At 49.7% G+C, this 24646-nt stretch overlaps 1 protein-coding gene across 2 annotated transcripts in view; it reads left to right on the forward strand.

The window, feature by feature from the left end:
- Window positions 1-21954: 21954 nt before the first annotated feature.
- The window catches only part of CPAMD8 (C3 and PZP like alpha-2-macroglobulin domain containing 8), a 99952-nt gene continuing 97260 nt past the window's right edge, over window positions 21955-24646 (forward strand). For both annotated transcript variants that reach the window (XR_011256928.1, XM_069589146.1), the window contains exon 1: window positions 21955-22248. Coding sequence is in view for 1 of the 2 variants with exons in the window: in XM_069589146.1 (XP_069445247.1) it covers window positions 22016-22248 (233 nt within the window). In the remaining variant the exon portion in view is untranslated. The remainder of the gene's footprint in view (window positions 22249-24646) is intronic.

The following is a 24646-nucleotide window of genomic DNA, read 5'->3' on the forward strand; positions in this document are numbered from 1 at the left end:
CTTCTGGAAGACCTGAAATACACCACGGATTTCAAAGATCCCTTTCTTGGCTTCAACCATTTGCTAGAATGGCTCACAGAGCTCAGGAGAGAACATTCCTTGTTGTTACTGTTTTTGTTTGTTTGTTTTTAATAAAGTATGGGACTCAGGGACAGCCAGACAGAGGAGACACACAGGGCAAGGTTTGTGGGAAGGAGCGTGGCGCTTCCGTGCTCCCTCCAGACACATCACTGTTCCAGCACCTCCACGTGTTCACCAACCCAGGAGCCCTCTGAACCCTGCCCATCTGGTTTCTATGGAGGCTCCACGACATAGGCACGACTGACTCATTGTTGGCTTTTAGCGACTCAGTGTCCATGTCCAGTCCTTCCGGTCTCCCTGGAGGTCAAAGACGGTGGAACCAAAAGATCCGACTCTCTAATCACTTGGTTCACTTCCCAGGCAGCCAGCCCTCATCCTCAGCTGCTTTGCAGAGGTCATCTCAGCACCTGAAATTCAGGCAGGATTGAAAAGGAATTATTTTAGGATTTCCCTAGTGGTCCAGTGGATAAGGATCCACCTGCCAGTGCAGGGGACATGGGTTCAATTCCTGGTCCGAGGAGATTCCACTTGCTGCAGAGCAATTAGGCCCACACGCCACAACTCCTGCACACAGAACAACTAAGCCCTAGCACCACAACTACTGACCCTGTGCTCTAGAGCCAAGAGCCGTAACTGCTGAGCCCATGTACTGCAGCGACTGAAGCCTAGAGCCTGTGCTCCGCAGCTAGAGAAGCCGTCGCAAAGAGAAGCAAAGCTCCCCACCCCCACAACTAGAGGAAGCCTGCTGTGCAGCAACCAAGACTCAGCACAGCCGTAAATATACACAGAATTTTTAAAAATCTGACATCATTCTTTTTTAAAGAAAAGGGTGTAAACAATAAAAGACACTTATCTATTTCAAAAACGGGACTGAAACCAAATATTTTCAGCAAAATATGCTCCTGTTGCTCTTATCACTTAGGAAATAACAGCGGTTTTATTTATTATTATTATTATTTTTTTATAACAGTGGTTTTAGGAGCTGTGTTCCCGAAACTGGGGATGAAGAACAGGTATCTATTTCTTGTTGCTGCTGCTGCTGCTGCTAAGTCGCTTCAGTCATGTCCGACTCTGTGCAACCTCATAGACGGCAGCCCACCAGGCTCCCCCGTCCCCGGGATTCTCCAGGCAAGAACACTGGAGTGGGTTGCCATTTCCTTCTCCAATGCATGAAAGTGAAAAGTGTAATAACTAGAAAACAACAGAACACTTGCTAATGCCTCCTGCCTGTTCCTCCCCTTCTTTCTCAAGCAGCCACTTTGGGTCACTGTAGCCTGCATTTTCTATAAGTGGAACTCTATAATATGCGCTCTCTGTCTTCTTTCAATTAGCATTATTCTTCTGAGATTTGTCCACGTCATTGCGTATGTCAGCCTATCTTTCCTTTTCATTGCCTCAGGGATTGTGTTCCACTGGGTGAACATGACTCCTTTCTATCAAGTGCTTTCTACATGCCAGACAAGGTCCCAGTGAGTTGAATCGGCAAATTGAGTTTTAATCCCCAAATTGGTCTGAAAGGAAGTGTTGTGATCTCCACTTGACAGCTGAGGTAATTAAAAGACTCAGCTTCTCCCAGGTTACACAGCTGGTAAATGCAAGGGTCAGAATTTGAACTTCCGTCTGGCTCCAAAATTCACTTGCTCCCCTGGACGTCTGCTCTGTGCATAACAAGAATAGGAAAGAGTTTTATTTGAGCCAGACTAAGGACCAGCTCAGAAGTCATCTTTCCAGATTCCTCTGAGAAGCTGCTTGGGAGAAGCAGGATTTTCAGCACAGTTTTTATATCTTGAAAGAACAAAAAACATGAAACAAGTTAGGGTTACATTTCTTTAGTGGTTCAAAATAAAGAACAGGCTGGCACGTACACAGTGAGTAGGCATGGCCTGGCACCTGGGAAGGGAGTCTTATTATCAAAGGAGGACTAGCATTGTCATTTCAGGAGAAGAGGCATTTAATCTTTATTTTCTATCGTGGACTTCTTTACTTCTGGTCAACGTGGCCTTTCCTTAAATAAATAAAGCAGATGTACAATGTATGTGAGCTTCCCAGGTGACACTGATGCAGGAGACGAAGGAGGTGAGGGTTCAGTTCCTGGGTGGGGAAGGTCCTCTGGAGGAGGAAATGGCACTCCACTCCAGTGCTCTTGCCTGGAGAATCCCACAGACAGAGGAGCCTGGCAGGCTACAGTCCATGGGGTTGCAAAGAGTCAGACACAACTGAGCAACTGAGCACACACACAGTGTACCTATGATAGGCCATGAACAGGCTAGTTTATTAGCATAAAATTCAAGTTAACTTATGCATAAGGCAGAATGACTCCACTATATCTCAATTTGAATTTTTTATTTTTTAAAATTAAGACCCTCTGGAATCCTGGCCATGCTGAGTGTTCTGGGTTCCTTAGCAGCAAGATGCTTTTTTTTTTTCTTTCCCGTCTTTTCTCTCTCCCTCTCTCTTTTTTTTCCCTCTTTTCTCTTTCTTTGTCTTCTATGTTTTCTAAAAAACTCTTATTTGGCTGCCTCGGGTCTTGTTTGCAGCCTGCAGCATCTTCCTTGCATCATATGGGATTTTTCGCTGTGGTGCAGAGACCAGAGCACAGGGGTTCAGCTGTTGTGTCAAGCGGGCTTAGTTGCTGCACACAATGTGAGCTCTTAGTTCCCCGACCAAGGTTTGAACCCACATCCCCCGCATTTCAGGGCAGATTTTTTTTTCTTTGATAGCTCAGTTGGTAAATAATCCGCCTGCAATGCAGGAGACCCTGGTTCGATTCCTGGGTCAGGAAGATCCACTGGAGAAGGGACAGGCTACCCACTCCAGTACTCTTGGGCTTCCGTGGTGGCTCAGGTGGTAAAGAATCCACCTGCAATGTGGGAGGCCTGGGTTCGATCCCCTGATGAAGGAAAAGGGTCCTGACTCCAGTATTCTGGCCTGGAGAATTCCGTGGACTAGTTCATGGGGTTGCGAAGAGTCGGACGACTGAGCGACTTTCACTTTTTTTTCCAAAATTATTTGTAATCAGACACTTCTGTTTTGCATGTACTCTAAAGATACACTGCTCCTGCTTGTCCTTCTTTATTGAAAGATACCCACAGGAAATAAAATCTCTGAACTGGCCTTCTCTGAATACTGCGGGGTGGCTTCTTAACCACTGGACCACCAGGGAAGTCCCTTCTCTTTTCTTTTATGGAGGTGAGATTCACACATACCGTAAAGGTAACCATTTTAGAGGGAACAATTCAGTTTCATTTAGTATGTTCAAGATGTTGCACAACTCTCGTCTCTGTCTGGTTCTAGAACATTTTTTCACTACCCTGCCCCAGTACCCATTAACTGTAACTTCCCTTGAGTCCTGAAAGCAGCCAGCAATCAAATTTCCAGCACGACCTCCTCCCCAGGGCATCTGTCCCTGTTGCCAAGGTCAAGGTGTGCCTGCCTACCTCACTTCCCCTCACCCCCGCCCCGGCAGGGTGCCCAGCGGATGTGGGTGGGAAAAGGTGCCCAGGCTCTGTGAGTGGAGGGCTCCCACCCCCTGCGCGATGCACGACCGGAGCTAGAGAGGAAATCCCTTCTCCTGCCTTGGGGCTTTCACTCCCTAAGGGTCTCCTGTGTCTGCAGAGCCCTGCTGGCCCAGAGCCAGCTCTCCTGCTCGGCACAGACCATCTCCTGCGGCCTGTCCAGATTCCAGTGATGCTGAAATCTCAGCCTATTTTCCCACCAAAGCAAGCACAGCCTGTCACTCTTGGAACAGCACGATGGAGAAAAACTGTGGCCTCCCGTGGAGGGGGCCAAGGGTGGGGGTGGACAGAAGCCATTCCCAGCACAGGGATGCAGAGCCAGGATAGACTTTTAGGTCCACATTTTCAAAGCAAATTCAGCAGCGCCGTCTGGGGCTTCAGGTTGCTGCCCAAGAGGCATGCAGGGCCAGAGGGCGGCCACCAGCCCCAGACCCTGCCACACTCCGGCCGAAGATCGTGCCTGGGGCTTATTTTTATTTTTCTAAATTATGAAAGCATGATAACACATTTCCAGGAGACTTGGAAGTACAGAACTAGGTTCCATATATTACAATTATTTTTTTAAGTTGATGATTTTCAGTGGGAATTTCAATATCAAACTCTCAAACATTAATAGAATGAATATACAGAGAATTAGAAGGATATATGGAGCTTCATTTTCTTGAGTAACTGCTTTAGTGAGAGATTTCACCCATTTTTTAAAAAAATGGAATTTAAAAAAATATTCATTTATTTACTTATTTATTTATTTTGACTGTGCCAGGTCTTAGCTATGGCATGGGGAATCTTTGATCTTTGTTGTGGCATGTTTTTTTGTTTTTAATTGTGGCAGGCAGATCTTTAGTTGTGGCTTGTGGGATCTAGTTCCCTGACCGGGAATGGAACTCTGGGTCCCTGCCTTAGGAGCACAGAGTCTCAGGCACTGGACCACCGAGAAAGTCCACAATTCACTCATTTTAAAGGACCCAGTGTAATGGTTTATAGTATATCCCCAGAGTTAGGCAATCTCCACCAGAGCCCATTTTAGAACGTTTCTATCACCCCGTAAAGGGCTTCCCTGGTGGCTCAGATGGTAAACTGCCTGCAATGCAGGACACCCGGGTTCAATCCCTTGGTCGGGAAGATTCCCTGGAGGAGGGCTTGGCAACCCTCTCCAGTATTCTTGCCTGGAGAATCCCCAAGGGCAGAGGAGCCTGGTGGGCTACAGACCCTGGGGTCGCCAAGAGTCGGATACGACTGAGGAACTAACACACACTTCATTCCAAAAAGAGACCCCCTCCCCCAGCAGCCGCACCCCCACCCCCTCCAAGCCACTAAGCTGCTTTCTGCCGTCTCTGTGGAATTTGTTTTCCATAAAATGTTTTTATTTTAATGTGACTGCAAAGAGAACGAACCTTCCCAAGGTTCTCTTTTAACATCCAACAAATAGCTATCAAAAGTCGTGAAAATATTAGATTTTATTGGTCATGCCAATAAAGCACCCCACAAAACATGCTATAGAAGTTTCTTCATAAAATACGTCTTTCCCCTCATCAAGCTAAGACTCTTTAGTTAAAGGGTGGCAGCAGGTACGAGGACCCTAGTATAATAATATAGGACCTAGGACCCCATATTATGATTAACTATCCATAACTAATAATATAAACGGTGTCTCGGTGGATTTGTCTTTTCTGGATATTTCGCATAAATAGAATCATACACCGTCTGTCTGTTTTGTGTCTGGCTTCCTCCTCTCAGCATGGTGTTTTTCAAGTTCAGCCAGTTCATCAAGTTCATGTCAGTGTGCCGTCCCTTTTTTATGGCTGAGTACTGTTCCGTTGTATGAATGGACCACATTTTGTTTATTCATTCATCATCTCATTATCCACTGATGGACATTTGGGCTGTTTCCACCTTTTGGCCATTGTGACTGGTGCTGTTGTGGTTGTGTTTGTACAATTATCTGAGTCCATATCATCAAATTTCCCAGGTATATATTTATATACGTACATATATATATATATATATATATATATATATATACGCACACACATATATGTATGCATGTTAAGTGTCTTCAGTCTCTGGGACCCTATGAACTATAGCCCCACAGGCTCCTCTGTCCATGATTCTCCAGGCAAGAATAGTGGAGTGGGTTGCCATGCCCTCCTCCACGGGATCTTCCTGATCCAGGGATCAAACCCTTGTCTCTTGTCTCCTGCATTGGCAGGCGGGTTCTTTACCACTAGTGCTACATGGGGAGCGCACACACACACACACACACACACACGTATATACAAGTAGAATTGCTGAGTTCTAATGCTCATTCTGTGTCTATCTTATTGAGGAATTGCCAGACTGTTTTCCACAGCTACCACACGATTTTAAATTCCCACCAGCAGTGCACAGGTATTCCAGTTTCCCCATGTCCTCCTCGACACTTGTTAGTTTCTGCCGCTTTGATAGTAGCCGTCCTGACAGGTTCGAGGAGGTATCTCATTGTGGTTCTGATTTTCATTTCTTCGGTGACTAGAGAGTTAGGGCAACTTGTCATGTGCTAATTGGTCATTTGTGCTTCATCTTTGAAGGAATGTCTATTCAAGTCCTTTGCCTATTTTTCAGTGAGGCTGTTTGTCCTTTTCTGGCTATTGCTGAGTTATGAGGTTTTTTTTTTTTAATATGTATATATTCTGGCATTGATCCCTCATCAGCTATACTGTCTGCAAATATTTCATCCCTATTCGTGTTGTCTTTTTACTTTCTGGATAGGTCACTCCCCACCCTGCATTGCATGGCATGTGGGGTCTTAGTTCCCCGACTAGGCATCAAACATGTGCCCCCTGCCTTGCAAGTGGAGTCTTAACCACTGGACTGCCAGGGAAGTCCTCCTTGATAGTCTTTGATGCACAAAAGTTTAATCTATTTTCTTTGGTTGCTTGTGATTTTAGCATCATATCTAAAATAAAATGGATAGTGAGTCTGCCAAGTGGGGTGCTAGGCTGAGGGATCTCTGGGGATGGAGGACTCAGGAGGGGTTTGGGCAGGGGCTCCTGTCCCAGATCGTGTTCTGCGAGGGGCAGAGTGACCAAGTCACACCCCCTCCCTCTCCCCTCTGTTGTGGAGCTCACCGTTTGACGGTGGGCAGGAGGGGATGATGGCTGGGGTGAAGGCAAGAAGGGGAAAGGCCAGGAGACTGACCTAGGTTTTCCTCCTTCCCTTCTTCCTTCCCTCTTTCCCTCTCTTTCTCTTTCTTTTTATAATTGAAAAAGAATGTTCTAATCTTCAGTTCAGTTCAGTCGCTCAGTCGTGTCCGACTCTGCGACCCCATGAATCACAGCACGCCAGGCCTCCCTGTCCATCACCAACTCCCGGAGTTCATTCAGACTCATGTCCATCGAGTCAGTGATGCCATCCAGCCATCTCATCCTTGGTCGTCCCCTTCTCCTCCTGCCCCTAGTCCCTCCCAGCATCAGAGTCTTTTCCAATGAGTCAACTCTTCGCATGAGGTGACCAAAGTACTGGAGTTTCAGCTTTAGCATCATTCCTTCCAAAGAAATCCCAGGGCTGATCTCCTTCAGAATGGACTGGTTGGATCTCCTTGCAGTCCAAGGGACTCTCATGAGTCTTCTCCAAGACCACAGTTCAAAAGCATCAATTCTTCAGCGCTCAGCCTTCTTCACAGTCCAACGGATCATGCAATTGTGGATATATGACATCATACATTTGTGAAAACCCATAGAGTGGATTTCCCAGGGGGTGAAGTGGTAAAGAATCCACCTGCCAATGCAGGAGATGCAAGAAACTGGGGCTTGATCCCTGGGTTGGGAGGATTCTCTAGAGGAGGGAATGGCAACCCATTCCAGTAATCTTGCCTGGAAAATTCTATGGACAGAGGAGCCTGGTAGGCTACAGTCCATGGGATGGCAAAGAGTAGGACATGACTGAGCGACTCAGCACACACTTTCTGAAAATAGAATGTACACCACCCTACTATAAACTGCAGACATAAGTAGTAATACATCAATATTCATATTCCTCAGTTGTTAACAAATGTGCCACCCCGGTGCAAGATGTTAATAATGGGGAAAATTGTTGCAAGGGGAACTGTGAGCTTTCCAGTGTACTGTTCTGGAAACTTAAAGCTGTTCCAAAAAAAAAAAAAATCTATAAATTAAAAAAAAAAAGAAAACAAGAAATGCTATATGGTAGTGATACAATTTGCAATGATTGTAAATGTATGTGAAAAAAGAAAGAGAGAAAAAGTAATATTAATATATTTGGTAAAGATGTGGTCAAATTTTTAAAAAAATATTTTTTAATAATTAAAGAAAAATAAAAATTTAAATGATTTAAAAATTTTTCAATAACTTTAATTAAATAAAATTAAAATCCTTTTTATAATTTCTTTTGAAATAATTTCAGAATTACAGAAAAATGGCAAAGAACCAAAGAACTTCCTTTCAGATGGATTCCCTGAAGGTGGACATTTGATCATGTTTGCCCCTGGTCCCTTGCTTTCTAGATCTCCACTCATCATAGTGATTTATTTTCTGGATCATCCCCGAGCAGTTGACACATATGCTACCTCTCACCTGACACTATCCCACAAACAAGGACACTCTCCTACAAAACCCACTTGCCGCTGCATGAGTCCACCGTTACACTAGGGTGGTGCCGCTAGGCAGTCTCCAGGTGCCATTTGGACTCCAGCTGACCCTTTAGTTAGAACATCGAACATTTCTCAGTCTTTCCTTTTCCTTCATGGTCCTGATGGTTTAAAAGAATAGAGTTAAAATTTTTTTTTTAATTTATTTATTTTTGGTGCGCTGGGACTTGGTTGCTTCCCGTGGGCTTTCTCCAGTTACGGCAAGGGCGGGCTACTCTCTAACTGTGGTGTGTGAGCTTCTCATTGCGGTGGCTTCTCTTGCGAAGCATGAGCTCCGGGCTTGCAGGCTTCAGTAATCACAGCTTTCAGGCTCAGGAGCTGCTTCTCAAGGGCTTAGTTGCTTTGCAGCATGTGGGATCTTCCCCCACCAGGGGTCAAACCCATGTCGTCTGCCTTGGCAGATGGATTCTTAACCATTAGACCTTCAAGGAGGTCCTAAAGAATAGGGTTTTAATAGAGACAGAAGACAGATGAGTGGTTGCTTAGGGTGGGAAGAGGATGGAGGGGTGGTATGATAGCCAAAGGGTATGGAATTTCTTTTTGAGATCACAAAAATGTTCTGTAAATGCCTATGACGATACTTACACAAAAGTGTGCCTGCATGCTCAGTCACTTTAGTTGCGTCCAACTCTTTGCAACCCACTGGACAGTAGCCACAGGCTCCTCTGTCCGTGGGATTCTCCAGGCAAGAATACTTGAGTGGGTTGCCTTGCCCACCTCCAGGGGATCTTCCCAGCCCAGGGACTGAACCCACATCTGCGTCTCCTGCACTGCAGCATTTTTACTGCCGAGCCCCTGGGGAAGTACACACATGTATATGTGTATACACTATAGTATATATACTAAAAACACCATTGAATTGGACACTTTAAATGGTCAAATTGTATGGTGTGTTAATTATATCTCAATAAAGTTGCTGGGAAAAAGAAACACACACACACCTTTCAGTCTATAGATGACTCTCAACCTGGAGCTATCAGTAGACCCTATGTCCAGAGTCAGGCCCCCATATTCTTGGCAGAACCACAGAATCAATGATGTATTCTTCTCAGGATACTACATCAGGAGGCTCCCCTGTCATCTGGTCGCTTCACTGGGTGTTATCTTGTGTGTAGTAAAGAATTGAACCCAATTCAAAGAGAGTCTGGACTTTGCTATTGGCTCTTGGGACATGCCCTCTAAATCTCTGGGATATTCTGCTGGAGAAGAGTGTGTTTGTTTACCTGGAAACTTGGGCCACACCAAATAATCTACTTTACGATGGGGCCCTCGGGCTGTGTGGTCTCAGGTTGACCCCCAGGTGGCCTGGAGACTAAAGGTCAGGCACATTGGCAGTTGACCTTGGACCTCCAATGAAAACTCTGGACGTTGAGTGAGCATCTCTGGTTGGCAGGACACCATGTGTGATGTCTCACATTGCCAGGAACATAACTCTTTGCTGATTGCACTGGGTGGGGGAACTTCTGGAAGGCCATGCCTAGATTTCTTCTAGACTCTTCTCTTCTCTTGGCTGATTTTAACCTATATCCTTTCACTGGCATATATAACAACTTTCAGTGAGTTCTGTGAATCCTTCTAGAGAATTATTGAACCTGAGGGAGGTCTTCTGTTCAGCTCAGTTGCTCAGTCGTATCCATCTCTTTGTGACCCCATGGACTGCAACACACCAGGCTTCCCTGTCCATTACCAACTCCTGTAACCTGCTCAGACTCACACCTGTTGAGTTAGTGATGCCATTTGCACTTGGTGTCAGAAGTGAGGGTGGTCTTGTGCCTCCTAATTTCACACTTTGACACCAAGGGTCTCCACCACAAGGCCCTGTGTTCCCTTTTGCCACTGGCAGGTATTTTGTGGGCAAATCCTCTGTGTCTACACCAATCCCCTGTTCCTTTCACCCTCCTATCATCATCGTTAGCATCTATTATGATCCTGCCTGAACCAGTTATCTCCATGGTGGGTGACAAAGGGCACTTCTGGGTTCCCATTACTTGTCTCAGCTTATTAGTAGATAATCTATACCACTGATTCTCTCGGTGAGTGACAGCTGATAAAAATGGGCTATGAATCATTACTTGATAGAACTCGTAGTATGATGGCATCTTTCCAAACATGGTTTTCTTGGGAAATGGGTATTTTGTGCAAATACCAAGAATTTGGTTTGCAAAGTGAAAAGCTGGGAATCTTCTAAACCAGTGATTCTCAACTGGGGGTGGTTTTATTGGCATCTGCTGGGTTTGCTTGCGCTTAGTCACTCATTTGTGTCCGAATCTCTGTCACCCTATGGACTGTAGCCCACCAGGCTCCTCTGTCCATGGGGATTCTCCAGGCGAGAATACTGGAGTGGGTTACCATGCCCTCCTCCAGGGGATCTTCTCAACCCAGAGATCGAACCCAGGTTTCCTGCTTTGCAGGTGGATTCTTTACTGTCTGAGCTACCACGGAAGCCCAAGAATATCATAGACAGGCCATGGCAAAGAATAATCTGGTCCCAAATGTCAGCAGTGCTGGGACAGAGAAATCCTGGAATAAAGCCTTAGAGTTGCCCTGACTGGCTTTCTACAGTTAGACCTTCTCTTTCGCGAGTCTAAGTGGGAGCTCTGAAAGGTTTGTTGCCCAGCGCTGAGATGCTGCACCTGGACCACTGTTCTTCTCAGGAACCAGCTCCCGATCTTTCACTGGCTTTGGAAAAGCAGGTGGCTTGCAACCGAAGCCATTTTCTGACAATGGGATGCCCATCCTGTTCTGGGCTGAGGGGCTACAGGAGCTGCGAGTGGGCACAGGGGGGATGCACGTGAGTGTCCAACCAACTGTGGGCTGGACACCGTCACGTTGTGTTGTCTGGTCAGTCTCTTCAACAGACCCTGTGGGGTCAGAATCTGCCCTCCAGGATGGCCCACGAAATTACCTGGCTGGTGAGTGGCAGAAGTTCAGACCAGACAGGCTTGTCCTTCTCTCTGCCTCCTGCATGTCCCACCAAATCCTGGCCAGAACCTGGGTACATTTGGTGAGAGGCAAAATGTTGCAAAGCCCTATGTTGGTCTCTCTGCTCTTTCTCTTGATTCTCAAAGGTCCTTCCTCTTATCAGAGCCGTCTCTCTCTCTCTCTCTCTCTCTCTCTCTTTGGTCACACCGTGCAGCATGCAGGATCTCAGTTCCCTGACAAGGGACTGAAATTGTGTCCCCTACAGTGGAAGCACAGAGTCTTAATCACTGGGCCATTGAGGAAGTCCCCATTGGAGTTTCTTAAAAACCACAGCTAGATGTTCATATCCATGCTTGGCACTTTCCCTTTGCCCGCCCCCCACTCTTTAGACAAAATCTGAGTTATCAGGGAAATGCACATCAAAACCACAATGATATACCTCCTCACACCTACCAGGATGGCCAGAATCAAAAAGTTTGACATTAATAAGTATTGTCAGGGATGTGGAGAAATTGCAATCCTTGTATACTGTTGGTGGGACTGTAAATTGGTGTGACTGCTCTGGAAAACAGTTTGGTGGTCTCAAAAAGTGAAACAGAATTACCCCATGATCCAGCTATTCCACTACTAGGTACAAGCTCAAAGGATTGAAAACAAGTGTTAAAAAAAACCTTGCACGTGAGTGTTCATAGCCAAACTATGAACATTCACCATTGCCAAAAGGTGTAAACAACCCAAATGTTCACTAACCAATGGATGGATAAACAAACTGCGGCATGTCCATATAAGTGGAATATTATTCAGCCATTAAAAAAGAATGAAGACTTGATTCATGCTACAGCATGGATGAATCTTAAAGACATTATTCTAAGTGAAAGAAGCTACACATCAAAGGTCACATAGTCTGTAATTCCATTTATAAGAAATGTCCAGAACAGGCAAATCTGCTATGCTGCTAAGTCACTTCAGTCCTGTCCGACTCTGTGTGACCCCATAGACGGCAGCCCACCAGGCTCCCCCGTCCCTGGGATTCTCCAGGCAAGAACACTGGAGTGGGTTGCCATTTCCTTCTCCAATGCATGAAAGTGAAAATTGAAAGTGAAGTCGCTCAGTTGTGTCCGACTCTTAGCAACCCCATGGACTGCAGCCTACCAGGCTTCTCCGTCCATGGGATTTTCCAGGCAAGAGTACTGGAGTGGGGTGCCATTTCCTTCTCCTATAGGGAAGAACAAAACCTGACTTCAGGTTGGATCTGTTACTTTAACCTTTAGCTTCCCATTACTTTTTCTCAGTAAAAGGATACTGTCTACACATAATGTCTTGCCTGGAGAAACCTTCCTCTCTGCCTGAATGTTAAACTAAAGTGTCTTAGCTCAGGGAAACATTCTGATTCTGTTCACCTGTGAATGGCTGGAAGAAAGAAATGAACACATCCCCTCCCCAAGCCTGGCCAGTCCAGGAGATATTTGCAAGATTAACACCTTGTTAAACTTTACTTCCTCACTGCTTCCCCCTCTGTGTTCTGTGAAAGAAACTGGCATCCAGACCTCAGTATGATGGTTATTTTGAGACATTAGTCTGCCATCGTCTCAGTGCTGCTTTTCTGAATAAAGTTGCTATTACTCGCCTCAGAAACACAAGCAGGAATCAAGATTGCTGGGAGAAAAGTCAATAACCTCAGATATGCAGATGACACCACCCTTATGGCAGAAAGTGAAGAGGAACTAAAAAGCCTCTTGATGAAGGTAAAAGTGGAGAGTGAAAAAGTTGGCTTAAAGCTCAACATTCAGAAAACAAAGATCATGGCATCTGGTCTCATCACTTCATGGGAAATAGATGGAGAAACAGTGGAAACAGTGTCAGACTTTATTTTGGGGGGCTCCAAAATCACTGCAGATGGTGACTGCAGCCATGAAATTAAAAGACACTTTCTCCTTGGAAGAAAAGTTATGACCAACCTAGACAGCATATTCAAAAGTAGAGACATTACTTTGCCAACTAAGGTCCGTCTAGTCAAGGCTATGGTTTTTCCAATAGTCATGTATGGATGTGAGAGTTGGACTGTGAAGAAGGCTGAGTGCTGAAGAATTGATGCTTTTGACCTGTGGTGTTGGAGAAGACTCTTGAGAGTCCCTTGGACTGCAAGGAGATCCAACCAGTCCATTCTAAAGAAGATCAGCCCTGGGATTTCTTTGGAAGGAATGATGCTAAAGCTGAAACTCCAGTACTTTGGCCACCTCATGCGAAGAGTTGACTCGTTGGAAAAGACTCTGATGCTGGGAGGGACTGGGGGCAGGAGGAGAAGGGGACGACCGAGGATGAGATGGCTGGATGGCATCACTGACTCGATGGACGTGAGTCTGAGTGAACTCCGGGAGTTGGTGATGGACAGGGAGGCCTGGTGTGCTGTGATTCATGGGGTCACAAAGAGTCAGACACGACTGAACGACTGAACTGAACTGAACTACTCGCCTTAACATGTCTGCCGACTTACTGGCTTATGTGGCAAGCAGAGTGAGCTTGGACTAAGAAACAAATCTACAGAAATAGAAAAGCAGATTAGTGGTTGCCAAGGGCCGGGGGCGTGGGGTGGGGCGGGGATGGGGTATGACTACTTAATGCACACAGGGTCTCTTTTCAGAGTGACAAGATGTTCTGGAACTAGATAGAGGTGATGCTTATGCAGTGTTGTGAATGTACTAAATGGCACTTGAAAAATGGTTAAAATAGTGATCTTTATGTCTCTGGATATTGCAGATATCCACCTGGTAACAAGGCCTTAGGACAGAACAAGACTAGAGGGCCCTTTCAGGTTAGGAGGTCCCCTTGGAAGAGATGATGTTTAAGCTGAGACTTAGAGACTAGCCAGGAGGAGATGGCCACGCAGAGAGCTGGAGGAGGGCCCTGCTGTCTGTGGACACAGCCTGAGCAGAGGTTGGGCGGTGGACCTGGCCTGGTGGAGGCTGGAGCAGCAGGAGATGACCTTGGTCTTGACTTTAGTCCTCAAGGGGAGGGAATCCTTGTTTTGTTAATGCGTGCGGGCAGGAAGAGGACAGAGGAAAGCCTAGCTAGACTTGTCGTAGTGCCACAGGCATCCACAGTGCAGACAAAACCTACTCCCAATTTGGATGGACTCTAGAACCTTCTAGGGGAACATAGGGTGGCAGAGGGAACTGGGAGAGGGTGAGTGGGAAGGCTTCTCAGGTCACAAGGTTCAATGGGACCCTCTTCTCTGCAGGAATGCTCACTGAATCCTAGTACCCCTCTTGGGCTGCAGCTCATGACTGACCCACAATTCATGACTGACCCAATATTTCAGCCGTCATCAGTAGCCAGGATGAGATACTGCTGCTGGCATGAGGCCCACATTCTCCGGATTCCAGATTTTGGAAGGAGACCTAGAAGTGGGTGCACAGGGGAGAGGAGCCCAGAAACAGCTCTGATTTCCTGGGTGCGGTCCCTGAACAAGGCCCAGAGCTGAGCTTTCTGCACACACCATAGTCTTGCTTAGTCTTCAGCAGCATGTAGGAGGGTGGGGTTATGACTATCCCTGTGTGAAGGACAAGGAAAACCAAGTCCAGATTGATCAGCACTGCCCCAGATGTGGAGCTGGGTTGGGACCCCTAGGTCTGACTCCAAGCCCCCACCCAGACCCAGCCTTTCACTTGCTGTGATCTGGACTCTGAGGCTATCAGAATGACCCAGTGGGGCCAAACCTAACTTAGGCCAAGGAAGTGACGAACTGAACTTAGGCACAGACTTCAACTTATATAGCTATTATTCCCTTCCTAGGCAGTGCCTAAGAAATCACTTTAAATTATTTGCTGACAGGCCCCTGTATTAGGATGAATAGGATCTGCCTATAATTCATGTCCACCCAGAATCTCAGAATACGATCTTATTTGAGTCATAAATCCAAATGCATTTGGGTCTTTGCAAATGTAATTAGTTAAGATGAGGTCATCCTGGATTAGGGTGGGCCCTCGATCCAATAGGACTGGTGCTCTCATGAGAGGAGGGAAGTCGGGAACTTCCTTTCGGCTTCCCCAGGTGGTACAGTGGTAAAGACAGAATCTGCCTGCCGGTGCAAGAGGCAAGAGATTCAGGTTCAGTCGCTGGGTTGGGAAGATCCCCTGGAGGAGAAAATGGCAATCCACTCTAGCATTCTTGCCTGGAAAATTCCATGGCCACAGGAATCTGGCAGGCTACAGCAAAGAGTCGGACACTAAAGCAACTTAGCACAGCACAGCACATGCACAATAAGATACAAAAAGGCTACAAACCAATTGCCTCTTCTGAGGTGCGCAGGGCAAAAGCAGAGAACTGCGCATGATCCCTGCGCCCAGCACCAAGAAGGGGGTGGGCAGCCACCTGAGCTACACCTCCTGCCCAACCTACTGATCTGCCCCCACCCCCACCTAAGGAACTATCTCAACTCCCATCTCAGAGAGTGAGCAAAGGCATCCGTTTCTTTCTTCTTAAACATTTTTTTAAAAAATATTTCTTTATTTGTCTTCATCAGGTCTTAGTTGCTGCAGTCAGGATCTTTCTTTGCGGTACATGGACTCTGTAGCTGAGGCACATGGCCTTAGTTGCCCTGATGCACGTGGGATCCTAGCTCCCCAACCAGGGATTGAACCTGCATGCCCTGCATTGCAAGGTGGATTCTTAACCGCTGGACAATCAAGGGAATTTCAGCACCTGTTTCCTGTTCTCACTTCCTTGTACTGCAATCTTGCCTGAATTTCTGGCTTCTTACCAATTTCTATTGATTGAACAGTCCAGAGGGATTTGCAGATGGCACTGGGAAGGAACCGATCTGCCAGTGTAGGAGATGTGAGAGATGCGGGTTTGATCCCTAGGATGAGGAGGGTATGGCAACCCATTTCAGTATTCTTGCCTGGAGAATCCCACTGACAGAGGAGCCTGGTGGGCTCCAGTCCATAGGGTCACAAAGAGCTGAACACGACTGAAGTGACTGAACACCCACACCAAAGAGTCCAGGGACCCTGGTATGGAACAACTGGAGCAATATATCAACAAGCCAAGGAGCACCAAAGATTGCCAACAGCCACTAAAATCTGGGAGAGAGGCAAGGAATATATTCTCCAGTCTTCAGAAGGAACCAACTGTGCCAACACTTTTATTTTCAGATTTCAGACTGCCAGAACGGTGAGGGAATAAGTTCTTGCTGTTTAAGCCACCTGGTCTGTGGTCTTATGTTACAGCAGCTACAGGACACTAATAAAGACCCCAGAAGTGGTTGTTGCATCTGCAAACAGCATTCACTTCTGCCGTGGACTGGAACTGCAAATAACAACTGGAAAGCCCTCTGCCAACGTGCATCTGCTCTCTACACTGCTGTGAAATTGCTTGGACACTTTCACGATGCAAAAGATGGCATGCACATAAGCAACATTGGGGGAGCTGGCTCTGGGGAATCTGCATGGCAGAGATCTTGTCCTTAGTGTTTGCCTTGACCTCTGCTGAGCCCTGGACTGAGCATCTTAAGGTCGGGTGTGTGAAATCCACCTTCTCATTACTGATCTTTACTAATTCAACTGCAAAGTGGAATTGAGCTGTTTGGGGCTTCTGTGAGATGCTGGAAATACAGAGTCAGAGAGGGAGGGAGAAAAAGCCAAGACCTGCCAGTGTGGGTATTCCCAAAGCACATTGTTTGCTTTTTGGAAATATATATGCAAACAAGTATATTTGCATGTATTTCCATACACCATCATTGCTCTATTGAGATATCGTTGACATGCCATCAAATTTACCTGTGTTCAGCATACAGATCAATGATTCTTCATAAATTTACAGATGACATAAATTTACATCATGACAACCCAGTTTTAAAATATCTTTTCATGCACTTGTCTGCCATTTGTATATCGTTTTCAGGATCCTTCCTCAAAGTCCGCCCTGGGAGGGAGCTCACACTAACCAGATGGAGAGGCCTCTGCTTGTCTGTCGAGCCAGCACCCCTAGTCCTCACACGCTGGGGGCATAGCAGACACAGGGTGAATGACATCACCCAGGTGTGGGAATATCCCCCCAGTCACCCTTCCCTCCCCTCCAGGCTCCTGCTCCCCAGGCAGCGGGAGGTGAACATCCTTGGGTCTTGCTGAAATAGCCTTCCTGCATCCCTCTCCCTGGTAACTCTTCTCCCCTGACCCCATTCCTGATCTTCCCTGATATGTGGGAATCACCCATGACCCCTCCTTCCTTTATCGGTTCGTCCTTCATCCCCTGGATGGACACACATGCTGCTTCTCACTTTTCACCGCCCCTGAATAATACAACTGTGAAAGTTCTTGGCCAGGTCACCTTGAAGCATCCGTGTCCTTCCGGCCAGGGTCAAGGGTCACATGCAGTTTCAGCTTCATTAACATCGCTGGCCGCACCACAGGTGATGACCTGGCTGCGTCCTCCTGGGCAGCAAATGTCGCTCACCACAGCTGCTCCTGCCTTGTTCCCCCTCTGGCTTGGAGGGACTGGCCATTAGGTGCTGAGCCCCTATCTTCTGCCAGTGGTGAGCTCCTCAGATGCCATGTCCTGACTGCTGGGTGCTTGGTAGGCCCAGGACCTGCTGGCTACTTCTTACAATTGGACTGTCTGTCTTGTCCTCCCACCCACACCCAGACCCAGATCGCCACGCCACTCATCGCTGGTGCACTGGGACCTATTTAACGATCTCTTCCAGTGCGGTAAACGCAGCCAGTTCTGCCCTGATACATGCTTGAAAATGACCACGTTCTTCACACCAACCACAGGGCTCATGGGAAAAAGGAGGCAGGACGCCACCGTCAAAAACCGTATCAGCGACGCATTGAAAAAAGATAGGCATTTACTGATATCACCGTTGTACACTCATTAAATGGCGACGAAATGACATACTTTAACTGCAGCGCATATGGCACTTGAACTTGGGAAAGATCTGAGGTTTGCACGTGGCTGTGATGTGGGAAGGCTGCAGACTGTGGGCCACTGTGCAGTACTAGGAAGAGGTTTTCTGAAATGAAAACGGGGCTGGGCAGGGTAGCTCCTAACAGCTCAGGCAGTGTCGATGTGGAGGGTTTGTGTGTCTGTGTGTGTGTGTGTGTGTGTGTGTGGTTTGTAGATTCCCACGTGGCTGTGGTCAGCGTGGTGCTGTTTCCTGCATTCACTCCAGGTTTCTTGCAGACCAAATCCTGCATTAGCAGTACCACATTCCATCAAATTATGTTCAGATCTTTCCCTTATGCATCCATTGTGTTGGAACAAATTTTTGTTTTCAAAACAAGCTTTCAGGGCAGAATTGGCTGTACTCCCCCCCCATGGCCAGCTTCAAGCTGCCAGGAGGAAGTCACTACGTGAGAAGAGACGTGTCATCATTAGAGAGTCTTTTCACCAACAGATTCAAAGGTCAAGGATGCTCCCAAGAGCACAGAGAATAGTATGATGTAGTGAAATAGTGAAGAACTGATAACTTTTGCACACATCGCTTTTATTTTTAATATGGATTTTTAATAGAAAGTTGGTATAAATTAATTTCTAGTAGTGGCTGTCGTTCAGTCTCTCTGTTGTGTCCAACTCTTTGCAAACCCATGGACTGCAGCACGCATGGGTCTGTTACCCAGTGGCTCACTCAAATGCTGGAAATGTGTCAGTGTGGGACTCTTCGCAGTGCCCCAGTGCCGCTCACGGGGGCAGGGAGGCGGTCACATGTGTGAACTGATGCCCACTCCCACCCAGGGGCCCAGCATCCAGCAGCGAGTGGTGCTCAGGCCCCAGAGGAGTCAGACAGGAAAGCAGGTTCCCTGGGATAATAAGGTCATGGCTTCCGTACTGGGCGCCACAGAGCGATGCTGAGGGCTGGACGTCGAGGGCACAGTGGTGTGCTGCCCGCTTCCTATTCACCCCGTTAGTGAAGGGAGGATTGCTGTTCAGTCGCTAAGTCGTGTCCAACTCACGGACTGCAGCACACCAGGCTTCCCTGTCCTTCACCACCTCCCAGAGCTTGCTCAAACTCATGTCCATTGAGTCGGTGATGCCATCCAGCCATCTCATCCTCTGTCCCCCTCTTCTCCTCCCACCTTCAATCTTTCCCAGCATCAGGGTCTTTCCTAATAAGTTGGTTCTTCTCACCAGGTGGCCAAAGTAGTGGAGCTTCAGCTTCGGCATCAGCCCTTTAAATGAATATTCAGGGTTGATTTCCTTTAAGATTGGCTGGTTTGATGTCCTTGCTGTCCAAGGGGCTCTCAAGAGTCTTCTCCAACACCACAGTTCGAAAGCATCAATTCTTTGGTGCTCAGTCTTCTCTATGTCCCAACTCTCACAACTGTATATGACTACTGGAAAAACCGCAGCTTTGACTTATATGGACCTTTGTTGGCAAAGTGATGTCTCTGCCGACAGAGGATGCCTCACGCTAAATAGTACAAGACAGCCACTGAACAGGTGAGATGGAGAGCAGTCTGTTAGTTACGCATATTCACAGCTCTGGGCGGGGTGGAGGGAAGACACAGCCAGTCATGCAGGACCACGTGGGGGTTGCGCTTGGGAGCTGAGTGGACCGCCAGAGGCTGTGGGAGGCAGGCTTCGCAGTAACAAGAGGGCGGGGTGCCCCTGCTTCCCTCAGGAGGGCATGATCAGCTTATCTGGATAATAAAGCGAGGGGATTCCCTGGCTGTCCAGTGGTTGGGACTCTGCACGTTCACTGCTGTGGGCATATTCCCTGATCAGGAAACTAAGATCCTAAAAGTCAGGTGGTGTGGCCAAAATAAGAGAGAGAAAACCAAGAAAGAGAAGTCTGCTAGCTAAGGTTGGGTGGGGGGCAGCTGGTTTGGCTGCCAGGGAAAGCAGCCAGGTGGGGTATAGCCTCTCTTGCCAAGTGGGGGCCAGATACGGCGAGAGCAGTGAACTCAGCTCTGCTTTGGGGGACCTGCATAGGCAGTACCTGAAATCTGAGGCCTTACGGGACAGGCAGTCTGGGAAGGAGGGACAGTAGAGGTCCCCCTGAAGGTGGAAGGAGGACAGGCGGCTATGGGATGCCAGGAGGAAGAAGACCCCAGGAAGAAGGGGCAGCTGGCACCTAGGCTGGGTAGGGTGGTGGTGGCAGTGAGTTTAGGGTCCATGGAACCCCAGAGGCGTGTGTGACCAGAGCCCAGTGGAGGAGGGAGCACATGGAGGGGCAGGAGGCTGGCCTCGAGACTGGGGAGTGGAGCCTGGTTTATGGAGGAGAACGGGAAGGCGTGGGCTTCCCCGGATGGCTGGCGCAGTGCTAGAGAATCCGCCTGCAATGCAGGAGTCTCAGGATACTCTGGTTCAATCTCTGGGTCAGGAAGATCTCATGGAGGAGGGCATGACTACCCTGCTCCAGTATCCTTGCCTGGGAAATCCCAGGGACAGAAGAGCCTTGCAGGCTACAGTCCATAGGGTCGCAAAGAGTCGGACAGGACTGAAGTGACTTAGCACGCACGCAAGGGGAGGTGTGGAGGGGTGGGCAGATGTGAATTAAAAGGATTTCACTAGATGGCCCTGCTTGGTGCCAGCGTGGCTGGGACAGAAGGCGGGCAATTCCTCCTGGTCTCTCAGCATTGCTGCTGCCCCTTTTGCCCTCCGGTCCATTCTGGCCCCTGCACAGCCCCTTCCACCATCCGCGGCAGCAGGTCCTACCTCTCCTGAAGCCCGCACTGCCTGCCCTCTTGGTGCTCACCGGGTGACCAAGGCTTGTGGAATGGACTGGTGGGAGAGACTGCCTGGAGGACCCACTATGCCTGGGGGGCAGGGAGGGTGCAAGGGAAGCTTCTGGAAGCCACAGGAGTCAGGCAGGCAAAAGCGGAGACAAAGGGAAAGACCAGTGGCGGTCTGCAAGCAGTGGGGGTCTGCAAGCAGTGGGGGTCTGCACAGGGTGGCCCAGGGCATCCAGGAACTCGGGTGAGGTGGGAGCCACCAGGGCAACCCCCGGTTTGGACTTCTTGGCCTCGATAAACCGAGAGCCTGGAGGATTTGGGGCAGGAGGGGCACGTGGCCAGTTCTAGAGTACTAGAAGTAAGGTCGTGACAGCTGCAGGAGTCCCCCTTAGAGAGACGCCTGGAAAAGTTTGCCAACCTTGGGTGTGGTATGAAAGGGAAGTGCCCCAGGCAGAGGAACTACAACAGTGAGGGAGGGGCAGGGGGGGCACCCTGCTCTCAGAGAAGGAGGGGGTCCCGGCTAGCCCCTGCTGTTTGCCAGAGGGGAAAGTGAAGCCCAGAGAGGGAGGGGCCTGGCCTAGGGCATCTGTGGATGGAGGAGGTGGGGAAAGGACCAACAGGCTGATGTCTGGAGGCAGCCGCAGGTCTGGAAGTTTCGTCCCTTGGCCTGCCTCAGTTTCCCCAGAGCTCAGCCCCTCCTGTGTGCACACTGAACAGGTTGCCCGGTCAAGGCAGGGGCAGGTGGGGGGCCCTGCAGGGTGTGGGTTGCAGGGGCCCGGAGACACGGCGGCCCCCGCGTGGGGTGCGGCGGGGCTGGTCCCTGGGGTAGGGGGATGCGGGGAGGCAGTAGAAAGGGAGAGATCCAGGGAGGGGGCGCGTCCGGAGAGAGAACGGGGCTGAGTCGGGGGGTGCGACGAGGAGGACAGGTCAGGTCCGATGAGGGGGACAGAATGGGCTAGGTCTTGGGGTGCATCCGGGTAGAGGGCGGGGAGGGTCCCAGGAGAGACTGGGGGAGAGTCGGTGGGTGGGCGGATGGGTCCGGAGAGGGGGCGGGGCCGGAGACCGGGAGGGGGTGCGCGGGGCGGGTCCGGGCAGGGGCGGGCCTGGGGACGAGGCGGGTCCGGGGAGGGGGCTGGTCGCCGGCTGCCCCAGCCTGGCCGGGCGCTGAGTGGGGGCGCATGGCGCCAGGCGCACGGCGCGGGGGCTGCGAACAAAGGGCCCCCGGCGGCGAAGCGGGCACCGCCGCGCTCGGACCCCGGCCCTGGCCTGGCCCCGGCCAGGCCCCCTCCCCCGGCGCGGCGCCCCCGCGGAGCCGGAAAATGTGGAGCGCCCAGCTCGGGCCGCTGCTCCGGCTCTTGCTGCTGCTGCTGTCGCCGCGGGACGGCGTGCGCGCTGAGCAGCCCCAGGCCCCGTGAGTAGCCCCGGGGCGAGAGAAGGCTGGCTGCCTTCACGGGGTGGGGGACGCGGGGTCTGGCTCAGAGAGGTTCGGCGACCTGTCCGAGGCCACACAGCCTCCAAGCTGGGCGGGACCTGAGTCTTGACCCCCGCTAGCCCCACGAGTAGGACTGGCAAAGGGGCAGCCTGAGACTTCAGAAGCGCCCCCGGGAAGGTCCTGGGACTCCCCAGAGCTAAGGCGGAGAGGCCACCCCTATCTCACCTCGCCCCCTTGGTGTGACCAGAGCTGGCTTCTTGGGTGGCAATTTCAAGTTATCCGTTGCTTGAAGGTGAGAGGTGCGTATCTTGGCTGAGAAATGGAAGGAGAGACCTGCTGTTCGTTTTCCTTGGGAGGGCGTGGCGCTGGGGGAGGACGTGTTTGTTTTGCTTCCACATTTTTCTTGAAGTTGACTTACAGAGCTTCTGGTGAGCCGACACAGTGAGGAGGGGAATTCACTAGCTGCTAAGGAGAATTGCCCATGAGTTGGCTTCACAGGGAATAGTCCCAGACCTGCCAAGTTTGGGTGAGCCCTGCGGGGGGTTGTGGGCTCAGGGAGCCTGCCTCCAGCTGCCCAGGCTCAGCCTTTAGTCCAGCCCTGCCTTTATGAGCCTTGTTCAAACAGCCCTTGTATAGGAGTTCCCAGAAAACAGGTCAACAGTGAGCCGAGGTGGGCGGGGGCACCTCCAGTGCTCCTCCTCTGATTCAAGGCTTTGAAAAGTAAGACACCAAATTGCAATTCGAGCCTTGGGATTACCTCCCTTGGGCCCCGTGAAATTGGAACCCAGCAAACTTTTGACCTGATGCTTGCAAAGCTTGCTCTGTTAGGATAGCCATTTCCAGCTGAGGGGCGATTTTTGTCTCCCTGGGGTCATTCAGCAATGTCCAGGGGTATTTTGGGTTGTCACATCAAGAGGGAGGGCTTCCCTAGTACCTGCCTGAGTCGGTAAAGAATCAGCCTGAAACGCAGGAGTGTGCCTGCATGCTAAGTCGCTTCAGTCATATTCGACTCTTGGCGACCCCATGGACTGCTGCCCACCAGCCTCCTCCGTCCATGGGGATTCTCCAGGCGAGAATGCTGGAGTGAATGGCCATGCCCTCCTCCAGGGAATCTTCCCAGCCCAGACATGGAACCCGCATCTCTTATGTCTCCTGCATTAGGCAAGCAGGTTCTTTACCACTAGCACCACCTGGGAGACCCAGGTTCAGTCCCTGGGTGAGGAAGATCCCCTGGAGAAGGAAATGGCTACCCACTCCAGTATTCTTGCCTGGGAAGTCACATGGACAGGGGAGCCTGGTGGGCCTCAGTCCATGGGGTTGCAAGAGTCGGATGCAATTTAGTGACTAAACCACCACCACCACCATCTACAGGGAGATACGCTGTTGGAATCTACTGGGTTGAAGGCAGGGATGTTACCATGCACAGGACAGCCCTCCACTGCAAAGCATGACCCTGCCCTCCATGAGAGACCCCGCCTTCTAAAGACCAAGCTCAGAGTCCCCGAGTTGCAGAGCTTTAAACCATTCTCAGGAATGCTCGCCTCTGACTTAAGTTTCCCTTTGGCAGGGGGTGGGGGGCGGGCGGACCTTACCTGCTGTGAGAGGAATGGAACCTCATGGGAGACATGCGGCAACCAACCTGGGGTTCCGGATTAGCTCTGGCTATAAGCCAGAGCTGTGACCCATCAGCCCAAAGGGTCCCATTTTAGGAATGGCCCCAGATATCTGCTTCTCTGATCCATGCGATTTTTGTGTGAGGAATGCCTGGTGCTGGAGAAGGCAATGGCACCCCACTCCAGAACTCTTGCCTGGAAAACCCCTTGGACGGAGGAGCCTGGTGGGCTGCAGTCCATGGGGTCACTAAGAGTCGGACATGACTGAGCAACTTCCCTTTCACTTTTCGCTTTCATGCATTGGAGAAGGAAATGGCAACCCACTCCAGTGTTCTTGCCTGGAGAAGCCCAGGGACGGGGGAGCCTGGTGGGCTGCTGTCTGTGGGGTCGCACAGAGTCGGACATGGCTAAAGCAACTTGGCGGCAGCAGCAGCAGCAATGCCTGGTGCCAGAAAGCTCCGTGGGTTTGCATACTGTTGTAAGATCCGTACTGTCTACGCTTTGCCAAATACCACCTTTTTCAGGATGGGACCTTCCAAGAACAACGGATGAGAAGCCAGGATCAGCCCAGCTGTCAGGGCATATCAGGGAGATAGGGATCGACGGGCAAACGCTTCATCAGTTGCAACTCCTGAGGCACAGGGAAAGTTAATCTAGTTCCATCAGGTTCTTTGCACCTTTGGGTGAAGATGCTAACTCAGATCTGGATAAGGGCTTTAGAAGTGTGCAAGGAGGGACTTCCCTGGTGGTCCAGTGGCTACGAG

Source organism: Ovis canadensis, chromosome 5 (assembly GCF_042477335.2).
Source record: "Ovis canadensis isolate MfBH-ARS-UI-01 breed Bighorn chromosome 5, ARS-UI_OviCan_v2, whole genome shotgun sequence".
In the NCBI taxonomy this organism is placed as follows: domain Eukaryota; kingdom Metazoa; phylum Chordata; class Mammalia; order Artiodactyla; family Bovidae; genus Ovis; species Ovis canadensis.